Consider the following 15,208-nt stretch of genomic DNA (forward strand, 5'->3'; position numbering starts at 1 on the left):
GGAGTTGTGAAGTCATTGTGTGTGTTACTGGAGATTGAACCTGGGCACATTCTACCTCTGAGCTACACTCTCAACCCTATTTTTTTTTTTAACAAGGTCTTACTTGTGGAGGGCCTCACTAAGTTGCTGAGGCTGGCCATGAGTCTACTTCTGTCTCAGCCTCCCAAGTACTAGGATTACAGATGTGTGCCACCATGCCCAGCTTTGAAGCCACTTTTAATAAAGACTAGCAGCTAGCCTGAAGAGTGAGCCCAGTGGTTCCAGAAGAGATAGCTAACCCACCCAGGCTCCAGATTTCCTGGCTTTGTTCTGCCAGAGTTTAGGTTGTGACTTGGGGCTAGATCACCTAGAGATGGTGTTAGGGTGGCTTGATCTGGACACCTAGGTTTTTCATTTCTGAAAGTTAGACTTTTGTCGGGGAAATGATGCTTTCAAGCAAAATTAGCTGTCTTAAGCCCTGTTATCTATAAAAATGGAATATGTTATATTTCATTGTCCATTCACTGCTGAAGACACTCAATTGGTTACCCACTTAATTCCTCATTAAACTGGTTCTTCTTAGTGTTCCTATAAACTCTCCTAGAAGAAAAAAAGAGGTTCATTTGTAAATGTCATATATTGTTCTGAGTTTACCTCAGAATCATATAAGATATATGAAAGAAACCCTGCAGGCCACACATTCCTTCTTCCTGGGCCCTAGAGGAGCCTAGACTTGATAAAAGCTAAATATGTGAATCGCAGGTGGTTGAGCCCTGGGTTTTAGTTCTCTTTCCACTGTCTGGTGTGCTGCTCTCTTTTCCTCTCTCCTTTCTCAAGCCAGGCCTCTGAGACTAGGAAGGTATAATCACCTGAGTTGCCTAGAAACATTCACAGTTGGTCTTTTGAGTTCTGGTCCCATAGTGATGAAGGTATGTGAGAGACAGCTTAGATGAAAATGGAGAAATAGAAATAGTCTGTTATGCCGGGTGTGGTGGCGCACGCTTGTAATCCCCGCACTTGGGAGGCTGAGACAGGAGGATCGCGCAGGTTCGTAGCCAGCCACGAGGGCTTAAGAGACCCTGTTTCCAAATAAAAAATATATAAAATAGGTCTGGGAGTGTAGCCCAGAGGTAGAAGGGCTTCCAGGAACCCCAGTACCACCAAAAAAAAAAAAAAAAGAAAGAAAGAAAAGAAAAAAGAAAGAAATAGTCTGTTATTAGAAATGCTTTGTTAAGAAGCTACCTGAATCTAATGTACTCATAAAGGAGGAATTAAGAATTGGTCATGTGGTGGGTTGCTGCAAAAGTTGAGATGCCTTCACCAGAGGGAGCTTTTTTATTGTTGTTTTGGTTTGGTTTGGGTTTTAGTTTGGATCCTAGGGATGGAACCCAGGTGCATTCTACCTCCAAGCCACACTCCCAGCTCTATTTTATTTTTATTTGGAAACAAGATCTCTCTAGGTTAATGAGAGTCTCACTACTTGCGAAGGCTATCCTTGAACCTGTGATCCCGTGTCAGCCTCACAAGTACTGGGATTACAAGTGTGTGCCACCACAGCCGGCTGAGTGGACATTTTTGAGACAGAACAGATAACTTAACTGCAAATTCAAATCCTGAGGATAATTTAGACCCTTTCCATTATGTGTGAGAGGGGTTGGGGAGGAATATCAGGTATTACTGAGGATTGAACCCAAGTATGTTTTAACTCTGAGCTACACCCCTGGCCCTATTTTTATTTTTGAAATAGAGTCTCACTAAGTTGCTAAATAACTTTGTTAAATTACTGAGGCTATCCTTGAACCTACGATCCTCTTGTTTCAGCTTCCCAAGTACTGGGATTACAGATGTGTGCTAACACCAGTTATCAGTTCCTTCCCATGGGCATTCTACCTTCTAACTATACCACCAACCATTTTTTTTTTTTCAGTACTGGGGGTATAACCCAGGGGTAGTGTACCTCTGAGTTACACCTCCAGCCTTATTTTTTATTCTTTATTTTGAAACAGGATCTCATTGAGTTACAAAGGGCCTCACTAAGTAGCTGAGACTGTCCGCGAACCATGATCCTCCAGTCTCAGCCTCCCGAATGCTGGGATTACAAGCATGCACCACCAAGCCCGGCTCCACCAACCCTTTTTATTTTTCATTTTGAAACAGGATCTCACTAGGTTGATGACAGTCTCAATACTTGTTGAGGCTGATCTCAAACCTGCGATCTTCCTGTCTCAGCCTCCCAAGTACTGGGATTATATACACATGCGCCACGACGCCAGCTCCTTTCCATTTTTTTAAAACTTCAGCCAAGGCCTGGGGATAAAGATCAGTGATATGTCATGCTTAGCCTGTATAAAGCTCTGGATTTAGTCCACAGCACCAAAAAAAAAAAAAAAAAAATAGAAGGGTCATTTATTTGCTGGCTCAGCGCAGACTTATTGAATGCCTCCTGTGTTGAGGCACCAGGCCTGCCCCTGGGGCTGCAGCAGAAAATAAAGCAGACCCAGTCACTGCCTCCATGTGGATCCTAGGCTAACAGGGAATGAACACACACTCACATGTGTGATGTGTGTTCCAAAGAAGGACCACAGGTTACTTGGGAGAGTGGAGTACAAGAAGGAAAAAAGAACCTAAGTCTTTTCTGATGAGGTTGAGGAGCGTGAGCCTGTGGGGTCAGAGCAGAGGCCCCAGCTGTGAGGCCCTTGGCCAGCAGCCCCTGCAGTCAGTCTGCAGCAGGCTGCCCTTGCCGCTCCACCCAGCCGCCCCACCGCCCTTCCACCCGGCTCACTGTCCCGCCCGCTTCGGAGAAATAGGGGAGTGCCCATCCTCAGAAGAGGCAAAGGCCCTTTATAGGTCCTTTTAATTTGTATTGGTAAGATCTAAATTTCATCTTCTAGTTATTTGTGGAAAAGCTGACAATATTTTTTAGAACCTGAGTTACAAAAGTCACCTTTTTCTTGTTGCCTTCAGTCACACTATAGTAAAATCATTCCAAATTGGGAAAGTTCACTTTTGGTTTTTTCACATTAGCTTCTTCATAGCGAAGCAGAAAGCATTTGTAATGTTAACAGAGCTCTCTGCCAGTCAGTAAAAGCACTGCTTGAGTCCCCTCTGCAGCCATCGCAGCCCTGGCTGAGAGCTCAGATGGCTTCCGGAGGCAGCTGGCTAGTGGATGTTACAGCCAGCATCAGACCCTGCAGAGCCACTCTGGAAGCCCTGTGCTTTGAAGGGTGGAACTCGCAGCCTTGCGTGCTGCACTTCCCTGATCCATTCTTTTGCAAAGATTCTGAATTTCATTTTCCCAGAAGTGGCCAGTTGCTGAGTGTTGCCTTAGAAACTGGAGTTCATTGTTGATGATGTAAATTGTGATTTGTATCAAGATGCCTGAGGTTTAAAAGTGGAATTGACCCTCCTGAAACCCTGGTTTCTGTTTAGCTCTGACTTCCTATTTACCAGATCCTCCTTTTGTTGTGGAAGTAGCAGAGCTAGCTTGATTCAGCTTTAGCATTCTTCTCTGACATAGACGTTCCATAGGCAGAGGAAGCCAGCCAGTAAGAGCTTAGAGGCACTTTGGCAGTACTGAAGTCCATAGGAAATGCATTTCCTGCCCCTTAGATGACACCACAAAGACAGTTCCCTCTGTGCTTCTGTACTAAACAAAAAGATGACTGGGAGCATGGAGACTCCGAAGCCCTCCGTCCTCATGTTAAAGGTATCTGGGTGGCTGTAAGATTTACTTCTTTGGGGCCTTGTGGTGAGAAGGAAATCTCAAAAGTTCAAGTTTGCACCCTCTGCTCTATGTTCTGACTGATTTCTAGCAGAGAAATTTGTCAGGAACTAGTGATTTCCTTTTCTAGTATCCCTTTGCTCGCAGTGGATTATTCCATCTGCTAAGCTGTGGTTTTAGCTTCTAAGTCTAGGTGTTGTTTCCCATCGTGAGTTCAGCAGGGAGGGAGCTGTGGGTTAAGGATTCAGATTTCTTAAGAACTGATGAGGAGCTAGAAAGGTTAAGTGGTCTGAACAGACATGGAACAAGTTGGTTATTGATTTTTCTGCTTCTCTCTCTCTCCCCCTTTCTTTCCATTTCCCATTCTTCTCCTGTCTACCCTCCCCATCCCACTTGCATTTCTATCCAGGTATATCTTTGCAAAGAATCTTTTTGAAAATGGCTCCCTCAGTGACGTTGAATGGCACATCTATCAGGACTGGCATTCTTTTCTCTTGCGGGAGTTTGCCAGCCGACTCTCGTTACATGGTTTCATCTACCTCCAGGCTACTCCCCAGGTAACTCTGAACCCAAAGCATTAGACTTTAAGGCTTTATGAGACTAAGAGGTGACAGTCTGCAAGCCCTTGATCTTCTGGTTGAAGTTAGAGCATGGGCATTAGCCAAAACGAGCAACAGTAGACACTCCCCTTTCTGGTGTCGGGCACCTTGCTCAGTCATGTGCCCAAGCAAAAAAAAAATTCAAGTGCCCCTCTCAGTGAAGCAACAAAGCCAGAACAAATTGGGCGTTGCCTCTGTTGCCCCAATCTTGCAGCTCAGATATGGCAGCCTGCAGCCTGTGGACTCCCTTCTTCCTTCCATTGGTGGGGTCATCAGAGGCTCCGGTGGGCTCATTGGTTTTCTTAATAAGATTTAGGGAGGAAGAGAAGGATGGTTTCCTCACCTCATCCTGATACTGCCCTTAGTGGCCCTTTTTGAACCTTGAGGCCACTAGTATGGCAGGGTGGACTATAGAAATGCATTCTGTGGCTATCTGCCTTGAACTTCAGAGCCAGCCTGCACACAGGATGATGTCATGTCAGGAGGCCAAAGTCTCTGCAGATACCAGGGGTCCTTCGTTTCTGCTGACTGGCACTGACCTCAGGCAGCCTCTGGAAAGCTTTGCACTAGAAGGATCCTCTTCTGTAAAAATTCATTGGCTCAAACTAGATACCTCTGAAGTTTCAGAGGTAACTCTACCCAAGAAAAGAGCAGGATAGAATTTAAAATATCTCTACATAAAAAGCTATACCAAACAGTGCAGTGGCACACACCTGTTATTCCAGTACTTGAGCAACTGAGCAGGGGTGGGGGGAGTGGATATGGCAGGTTCCAGGCCAGCCTCGGCAACTTAGCAAGGCTATTTAAAATTTAAAAAGAAAGCTGGGCATGGTGTATGCCTGTTATCCCACTATTTGGGAGGCTGACACAGGAGGATCACAAGTTCTAAGAGAGAGAGCCTCAAGAACATAACAAGACTCTCAACAACCTAGTGAGACCCTGTTTCAAATTAAAAAATCAGAGCCAGGCATTGTGGTGCACACTTGTAATCTCAATATTGGGAGGCTAAGAGAGGAGGATCACAGGTTCATGGTCAGCTTCAGGTACTTAGTGAGGCCCTCTGCAACTTATTCAAACCCTGTTTCAAAATACAGAATAAAAAACAAGGCTAGGAGGTATAGCTCAGAAATAGAATGTCCCTGGATTCAATCCTTAGCACCACAAGATAAATAAATAAATAAATAAATAAATAATCGATCAAAAAAGGACTGGGGCTATGGCTCAGAGGTAGAATGTCCCTGGGTTTAATCCCCAGTACCAAAAAAAAAAATTAATTTAAAATAGGGCTGGGGATGCAGCTCTCAGATAGGTTGCCTCTAGATTTAAACTTTAGTACCAAAAAGTATACCAAAAGGTATACTAATGCTCAATGCCCCAGCACAAGGCCCTGTCAAATACTACATGAAATGGACCTTAGTAGGGCCTTCAGCCCTTTTCTTCCTATCTTCCTCCAAATTCTAAAAATCATGCAAACCCACAATTTAAAATAATCCAAAGCTGGGCATGGTGGCACACAGTTGTAAACCCAGTACTTGGGAGGCTGAGACAGGAGGATCACAGGTTTGCAGCTAGATTCAGCTACCTAACCTAGTAAGGCCCTCTGCAACTTAGACTCTGTTTCAAAATAAAGAATGAAAAATAGGGCTGGGAGCCAGGAATGGCAGTGAACTTGTAATCCCAGCATTTGGGAGGCTGAGGCAGGAGCATTGCAGTTCGTAGATAGCCTTAGCTACTTAGTGAGACCTTATTTCTAAATAAAGAATAAGGGGTCGGTCTTCCTGCTGAGAGCGCACAGGTGGCGGCGGATCCTCTCACGGAGCCATGAGACCTCCACGGGCCTCTGGAGCCTCAGGGAGGACGCGGGTCCCAACGCGGCGACATGCATTGGTGGCTTTTGAGGGTGTGGCTGTAACCTTTACTGAGGAGGAGTGGGCTTTGCTGGATCCCTCCCAAAAGCTCTCCCGACATGTGATACAGGAAACCTTGAGGAACCTGGCCTGCGTAGGCAAAGATCAGGAGGAGCAGAACATTACAGATGATTACCAAACTTTCAGGAGAAATCTAAGATATCAAGTGGTAGCGAGATTCTGTGAATATGAACTTGGTAGTGATTGTGGAATGATCTTTAGCTGCTCTCCAGATCTTATTGTCAAGCAGAAAACTCATCCTGGAGTCAAACCAGGTGAAAGGCAGATGTGTAGAGATGTTCTGTTAGGTCATTTAACCTTAAATAAGCCCCACAGCACTCACTCTGGACAGAAATCATGTACACATTGGAAATATGGAGAAAAACCTGATAAATACAAAGAACAGGGCGGGGGGAGCCTTCAGCTCTCCCAAGAGCTTTCTGAAGGATAAAGGGAGCCGCAGTGGAGATCAGCACCACGAGTGTGAGCAGTGTGGGCAAACCTTCAGTAGTTCCCGTTACACTAATGTCCATGAAAGAATTCACAGTGGAGAGAAACCTTATGTGTGTAAACAGTGTGGAAAAGCCTTAAAGTTTTCCATTTACATAAAAACACATGAGCAAGTTCACACTGGTGAGAAACCCTGTGTATGAAAGCAGTATGGGAAAGCTTTTATTTCCTCCAAATACCTTCACAAACATAAGCAAATTCACAACGGCAGGAAACCCTATGTGTGTGAGCAGTGTGGGAAAGGCTTTAGTTCTTCCAATCACTTTGATATACATAAGCAAATTCACACTGGAGCGAAACCATGTGTATGTAAGCACTGTGGGAAAAGCTTTATTGCCTCAAATATCCTTCACATACATGAACAAATTTATACTGGTGAGAAACTCTATTCATGTAAACAGTGTGGGAAAGGCTACAAGTTTTTCAGTTACCTTCAGACACATGAGCGAAGTCACACTGAAGAGAAATCCTATATATGTAAGCAATGTGGGAAAAGCTTTAGATTTTCCAGGTACCTTCACAAACATGAGCGAATTCACACTGGGGAGAAACCCTATGTATGTAAACAATGTGGGAAAGCCTTTAGATCTTTTTTTTTTAATTTTTTTTTTAATTGGTGCATTGTAGTCATATATCAATCACATTGGAGTACAAGACTTGAGAGGATATACAAGCATACATCATCCAGTTAGCCCTCATCTAGCCCCCATCCCATTCCCTCCCCCTCCCTCGATCCCATGCTTGTTTGGTGATTAACTTTGATACATTTTTTTATGTACCTCCTGCGTTTTATTTTTTTATTTATTTATTTATTTATTTATTTATTTATTTTTGGTGGTACTGGGGTTCTTGGAAGCCCTTCTACCTCCGGTATACACTCCCACGGGCTACACTCCCAGACCTATTTTTTAACATTTTTATGTGGAAACAGAGTCTCTTAAGCCAGCGAGGCTGGCTCCGAACCAGCGTGATCCTCCTGTCTCTGCCTCCCAAGCGCGGGGATTACAAGCGTGCGCCACCATGCCCGGCAGACCTCCTGCGTTTTAAAGAGGCTCCATCCTCCACTATTCCATACCCTCTGATTGGTCACCTTAGTTGCTTCACTATAGGGCCCTTTCTATAGCTCAACCTCTTCTTGTTGATTAGGAGAAGCATCTGATTTATATTTTCTGCGATATTTCTCTGTGCATGCCACGTTGCAAGTACCGATCCCACTCTTGACAGCCCCAGTAGTGGCCTGGCTACCCGGCAGAAGCCTTTAGATCTTCCAGTCACCTTCAGGTACATGAGCGAATTCACACGGGAGAGAAACCCTATGCATGTAAGCAATGTGGGAAAGCGTTCACTCATCCTTCTTCTCTCAGAAAGCATCAAATGAGTCACACTAGAGAGAAATATATATATATAATGTAGGCAATGTGGGAAAACCTTTAATTCCTCCAAAATTATTAAGATGCACAAAAGGACACAATGGAGAGAAACCTCATGTGTGTAATCTGTGTGGAAAAGCTTACACTGATCCTCATTCTCAGAAAATATGAAAGGAGTCACCTGGGACAAAACTGTTGAATAAGCAATGTCGGACAGTCTTTAGTTACATATGTTAGCCATGTGGAAAGCCTTCAGTATATCTAGTTCCTTGTACAGACATGAAACAACTCACAGAAATGTAATTCCCAATATACGCTCTAGGCAGGCTTCACTGTCATAGAGAAATGCCTGGTTGAGAGTGCACCTGTCAATGTAAAGCTTGTAATCCCAGCATTTGGGAGGCTGAGACAGGAGGATCACGGTTCATGGACAGCCTCAGCTACTTAGTGAGACCCTCTGCAACTTAGTGAGACCCTGTTTCAAAATAAAGAATTTAAAAAAGGGCAGAAGGGTTGTAGCTCAGAGGACAAATGCCCCTGCGTTCCATCCCCAGACCCGCTCCCCCCCCAAAAAAAAATCACCATGTAGTATAATCCTCTGAAGAGAAGTAATGTGAAGAGTTCAATGTAAATAACTTGTTTGGAATACTCCAGAAAACACAAGGGGAAGGTAGTGATCTAAAACTTATGACTATTTTGTATCAGTGTCTCAAAGTATATTCAGGACTATGCAGTGTTCGTTTTTACAGTTAACTGAGAAAGTGACCCATTTTAATTTTCTTTAATAAATAGTTTGTGAGTTTAAAAAATAATTAATTTAAAAAATAGGGCTGGGGGTGTAGCTTGGAGGTAGAATGCCCCTGGGTTCCATCCCCAGTACTGCATGCATGCATAAATAAATAATAAGTAAGTAAGATAATCAGAAATGACTAGCTTCAGTGCTCCCTCAGCCCCGTGACGTGAGGAAGAGAGAATACAGCTAGCCTGTGTCTCTCAGGGAGCCAGCCCTGCCTGGGACCAAAGCATGGAGAATGCGCAGCTGTGTGGGGCCCAATGGGCTGGGGCCTGGGGCCACGGGAGACCCACCTGCCTGTGACCCCAGCAGTCAGTGGCACCTCCTCTTCCTGCCCTTCAGGAGGTCAGCGAGAGGGGCTGCCCCTGCACCACCTGCACCTCCCTGTCTTTCCTGCCTGCATTCAGGTGTGTCTTCACCACGAGGAGTGAGATGAATTGGGGTCAGGCAAAAGCGGTGGGCACAGAGTGTTCTGGTTTTTTTTTAAGAATTTTTTTATAGCCATGTCAATAAAGTAAGAATTGTTAACCAAATTAATAATAGTAAAAAGGGAAGAGAGAGAGAGAGAGAGAGAGAGTGTGTGTGTGTGTGTGTGTGTGTGTGTGTGTGTTTGCTAGGGATTGAACCCAGGGGCATTCTATACCTGAGTTATACCCCGTTTCTATTTTATTTATTTATTTTTTATATTTATTTTATTTATTTGTGTGTGTGTGTGTGTGTGTGTGTGTGTGTGGTAATGGGGATGAAACCCAGGGGCATTCTACCTCTGAGCGACACTCCCAGTCCTATTTTTCTTATTCTTTATTTTGAAACAGGGTCTCACTGAGTTGCAAAGGGCTTCACTAAGTAGCTGAGGCTGTCCTTGAACCGTGATCCTCCTATCTCAGCCTCCCAAATGCTGGGATTACAAGCATGTGCCACCACGCCTGGCTCTTTATTTTTTGAAACAGGGTCTCACTCAGAGGGCCTTGCTCAGTTGCTGAGGCTAGCCTCAAACCTGCGATCCTGCCAGGCGTGGTGGCGCACGCTTGTAATCCCCGCGCTTGGGAGGCAGAGACAGGAGGATCGCACTGGTTCGAAGCCAGCCGTGCTGGCTTAAGAGACCCTGTTTCCAAATTTATAAAAATAGGTCTGGGAGTGTAGCCTGGAGATAGAAGGGCTTCCAGGAACCCCAGTACCACCAAAAAAAAAAAAAAAAAAAACCTGCGATCTGCGATCCTTCTATCTCAGCCTCCCAAGCACTGGGATTACGACACCTGTTTTAATAGATCAGTGTTAGTCCAACATGGTGACACACACTTGTAATCCAGTACTCAGGAGGCTGAGAGAGGAGGGATCTGGATTTGCGGCCAGCCTCAGCAGCTACCTAGTGAGGCCCTCCACAACTTAGAGAGACCCTGTTTCAAAATAAAGAATAAAAAATAGGAAATGGGGGTGTAGCTCAGAGATAGAATGCCCCTGGGTTCAATCCCCCAGTACCACACACATACACACACAAAAATAATGTTAGCATCAGTATGTGTCTGCAAGTGGTAAATGAATGATTATAAGTACCTTTTATAAGAATTGCTGTGTTCTTGAAAACAAAGCTATAGTTTTAAAAATATTAAGTAGTTGCAAGGTTGAGACAGGAGAATCACAGATTTGAGGCCAGCCTTAGCAATTTAGCAAGACAGCAACTTAGCAAGACTCTGTTTCAAAATAAAATAGGGTTGGGGTTGTCGTCCAAAGGTAGAATGCCTCTGGGTTCAACCCCTAGTACTAAAAGAAAAAAAAATCATATCCACTAATTCAGATAATTTTTTTTCTGTGAGAGGAAAATAGCCTTACTATGCTTAGAAATCCTAAATTATTTGCTAGTGGGACTATAAATTGGCTAATTTCAATGGAAGTAGTTTGACAGTTATATTATGCTCATACCTTTTGACCTATATTAATCATGGTGCCAGGGATTTTCTTCATAGATATGCTCACATATGAACAAGATTTTCTTCATAGATATGCTCACATATGCTGTGTACAAGGCAGCACTGTTTGCAGTAGCAAATTATTGGAAGCAGGCCAAGTGTTCATCAGTAGGAACTGTTTGAATATATTGTGCTCTGACCATACTCTAGAAAATTCTGAAAACAGAAAGAGAACATTCTTTCTGTACTGATGCATAACAGTCCCTAAGACACATTGCTAAGTAAAGTACTAAGTATATGATGGAACACCTTTTATATATTTTTTTAAGTGAGGGAAAGAATGCATATGTATGTAAAGTATTTTTAAAAGTATACAGGATGTTCATAGCATTGGTTGTGAGTGAGAGACCTGGGTAGCTGGAAGTCAGGAGTATATTAAAAATGCTGTGTGATTAGAGAAAGAAAGGAACAAGGGGAGAAAGTCTCAAAGCCACCAGCAGTGCGGGTTTGATTGTAGAGGTAGAAAGTTAGAAGGAAAGAACGAAGTAGGTTCAGAGGAGAGGCAAGTAGAAATAGAAAAGATGGTTGGGCATGGTGGCACATGCTTGTAATCCCAGTACCTGGGAGGCCGAGACAGGAGGATTGCAATTTCATGGCTAGCCTCAACAACTTGTGAGGCCCTCCACAACTTAGTGAGACCCTGTTTTAAAATAAAAATAAAATAGGGCTGGGACTATAGCTCAGGAGTAGAATGCCCCTGGGTTCAATCCCCAGTATTAAAAAGAGGGAGAGGGAGAGGGAGGGAGGGAGAGAGAAGGTGAAAGTAAACTGGGTTTAGTGGCACACACAGGTAATCCCAGCTATTTGGGAGGCTGTGGCAGGAGAATTACAAGTTTGAGGCCAGCCTGGGCAATTTAGACCCTTTCTCCAAATAAAATTAAAAGGGCTGGGGATTTAGGTAGGGTTCTATCCCTACTAACAAGCAAACAAACAAACAAACAAACAAAAAGTTGGAGAAAAAGAGAGATGGAAGCTGGGCATGGGGGCACATGCTTGTAAACCCAGCACTTGGGAGGCTGAGATAGCAAGATTGCAGGTTAGCAGCCAGCCTCAGCTACTTAGTGAGGGCCTCCATGACTTAGTGAGACCCTGTTTCAAAATAAAGAATAAAAAATAGGGCTGGGATGATAGCTTGGAGGTAGAATGTCCTGCGTTCAATCCCTAGTACCACAAAAAGAGAGATGGGGAGACTAAGTCAGAAATAAAAATGTTAAATTAATATTTGCAACAATATTTATTGACTGCCCATTCAGCCAGGTCCTGTGCTCAGCCCTAAGCAAGACAGACTCTAACCCTGCCTTCTGGGTATTCCCATCACTGTGTCCTCCTAGCATGGTGTACAAACCATACTGTTCTTTCATTCATCTGAAAAACAACTGGTAGTCTGTTTGACCAGGGGCTAGCCAGCGCCCAGCAGCTCTCCTAGTGGTGCTCAGTGTACTGGGCACAAAGGTAAACCGGGAGCTCTGTAGAAGTGGGAATTAGAGTATCCTGCCTCTTCTGTGAATCACTGCTGCCCCCCCCCATTAATCAGAACTGCTGCATGTATTTATTTATTCATTTATTTATTTTTGTGGTACTGGGGATGGAACCCTTCTACCTCCAGGCTTCACTCCCAGACCTATTTTATATTTTTTATTTGGAAACAGGGTCTCTTAAGCCAGCAAGGTTGGCTTCAAACCTGCACGATCCTCCTGTCTCCACCTCCCAAGCGTGGGGATTACAAGCATACACAGCGTGCGCTACCACGACTGACCAACAGACTGGCTTGAACTGCTGCATTTAGAATCCAAACCTAAGATCAGCACATGATTTGCTATTTTATATATGTTTTACTTATTTGTCTCAGTCATAATATTCCAAGGACAGAAACTGTATATATATATATATATATATATTTTTTTTTTTTTTTTTTTTTGGTGGTACTGGGGGTGGAACCCAGAGGCTTTCTACCTCCGGGCTACACTCCCACATCTTTTTTATATTTTATTTGGAAACAGGGTCTCACTAAGTTGCTGAAAGAAGAAACTATATCTAAATTTAGAGCAGTCATTAGTTGATTAAAGGAAAGACAGAGACGAGAAATTGCTTTAAAAGTCAACTTCTGAGACCTGTGTCATCAGTTTGAAAAGCTGGACATACAGCCCTAAGTGAGATTTGCTTACATGAGGTCATTTCCTGAGAGGAAAGGGTAAGACAGGAGGGAAACAGCAGTGACCCCAAGTCTTTGGAATAGTGTATACTGCATGTGGGGATAAAGCTCACATTAAGTGTTTAAAAGGGGAAGTCCTAAATGAGTGGATTAATCCCTCTTTGCTTCCAGGGCAGATGACACTGAATGATGAAACATTTTGCCAGGCAGAGACAGAAATGAAGGCAATTCAGGCAAAACAAACACTTGGAGCAAAGTGTCGAGGTATGAAGGAGCTCAGCCTGTCCCACCGAAGGAGGGCAAATCCGGACAAATCCGGCTGCAGCGACAAGGCCGGGGAGGAGCTAAGGAGCTTGAGAAGTAGGAGGGCGGCCTCCTGTGACAGGTGGAGAAGGAGACACCTGTGTGCATTCTGCCCCAGGGTGCAGGGTAGAATTCTGCACATCCTATGAAGGGGAGGGAGGGAAGTTAGTATGGAGCCTCACCTTTTGTTTTTTTTTCATTGCCTTATTTTACCTTTGACCGGTGCAGACTTTGCATTCTACTCTGGAGAGTGTTTGGTATAGTATGATGTATGGCATAGTTTGGTATATTAACTACTATTGTATACATATGAGGCCACTCACACTTCTTTGAATTTTGTGGTTAGGACTGTAGCAGTAAGGAGCCTGTGAAGTATTTTCAGCAAGGAATGTCATGCCACTGCATTGCAGTGCTGTGAGACTGGATGAGGGGACAGCCTGGGAGGAGAGAGCAGCTCTGGCCTGGAGCTCGACGTGCCGCCTCTGGACTCCTGCGAGACCCGTGGGGGGCGGGGATGAGGAAGTAGGAGCCCACCATGACCACATGCCAGTGCATGACGGAGACTAATGATGCCTGGGCTTTCTAACTTAAGGCTGTGTTTTTCCATACACTTCTCCTCCTCCAGGAAGCAGAGAGGCTTTTGCTATAGTACAAATATGGTAACGAGCCCCTGTCAGGGCACAGGTGAGAGGAGAAGCAGTAGAGGGTAAAGAGAATTTTGTGACTTCCTGGTGTGATTGAGAGAAGGAAAAAGAACAGTACCACCAGGTTTCTGGTTTGACTCACTGGATAGTTGGTGTTTGCCATTAACTAGCTAAGGATACTGCAGAGGAAAAGCACGTCTAAGAGGGAGGCGGACAGAATAGTGTAGATCCTCTGGTCAAGAAAACAAGGCAGCCTGTGGGTCTTGGGGCTTCCCTACCCTAACAGCCAGAATAGCAGATGAACCCAGTGTGACCTGCGGCTGTCTTTTAGGTTTGTTTGAAGAGACTGAACCAGAGGGCCAGGGAAGAAGAGAAAGGAATCCAATTGGCCTATCTTGAGCAGCTTCACCGTCAGCATGAAGCCTGGTTCATTGACAAGACAACCACGTGAGTGAAAGAGCAGTATCAGACAGACCTTCTCTATGGCTGATTGTTCAAAGAAGTTCAGCATGCATCCCCATAAGGAAGTGCTTAGAAGCGCCCAACATTTTTCAGCTCAGAAATTTTATATTGAGACCCATGTGTAGTGGTGCACACTTGCAATCCCAGCATTCGGGAGCCTGAGACAGGATGATCACAGTTCACAGACAGCCTCAGCTACTTAGTGAGGCCCTTTGCAACTCAGTGAGATCCTGTTTCAAAATAAAAATAGGGCTGGGGTTGTAGCGTGGAGGTAGAATGCCCCTGGGTTTCATCCCCAGTACTGAGAAAAAAAAAAATTTATATTGAAGCTGGGCATGGTGGTGCATGTCTGTAATCCCAGTACCTGGGAGGCTGGCATAGGATGATGGCAGATTTGAGGCCAGCCACAGCAGTTTCGAGAGACTGCTTCAAAATAAAAAGGGCTAGGAGTGTAACTCAGAGGTGTAAAGCCCCTGGGTTCAATCCCTAGCACCACCACCCCCAAAATAAGAAATTTTACAATGAATATAATGTACATTTCAAGGGACTCATCTTTAGATGTATTTCTCCAGCTTTTTCTTTCTTTTCCTTTCCTTTCTTCCTCCCTTCCTTCCTCCCTGTCTTCCTTTCTTCCTTTTTTTTTACATTTCTCTAGATTGACCATTGTGTTCAATGATGGTGATACTTGCTTCAGAATAAAAGACTAAAATTTGTGTGTGGCAGCACATGCCTATAATCCCAGTACTTGGGTATTCTACTTCCAGGCTATACCCTAGCCCAATTTTTTAGTCTTTATTTTGA

At 44.3% G+C, this 15,208-nt stretch overlaps 1 protein-coding gene across 3 annotated transcripts in view; it reads left to right on the forward strand.

The window, feature by feature from the left end:
• The window catches only part of DGUOK (deoxyguanosine kinase), a gene marked incomplete at both ends in the record, with an annotated part of 42,295 nt that overhangs the window by 24,911 nt on the left and 2,176 nt on the right, over positions 1–15,208 (forward strand). For all 3 annotated transcript variants that reach the window (XM_080711270.1, XM_080711272.1, XM_080711271.1), the window contains 2 exons: positions 4,110–4,257; positions 14,277–14,392. In XM_080711270.1, the coding sequence (XP_080567396.1) occupies positions 4,110–4,257; positions 14,277–14,392 (264 nt within the window). The remainder of the gene's footprint in view (positions 1–4,109; positions 4,258–14,276; positions 14,393–15,208) is intronic.

Source organism: Muscardinus avellanarius, assembly GCF_963383645.1.
Source record: "Muscardinus avellanarius genome assembly, chromosome: 15".
Taxonomy (NCBI): domain Eukaryota; kingdom Metazoa; phylum Chordata; class Mammalia; order Rodentia; family Gliridae; genus Muscardinus; species Muscardinus avellanarius.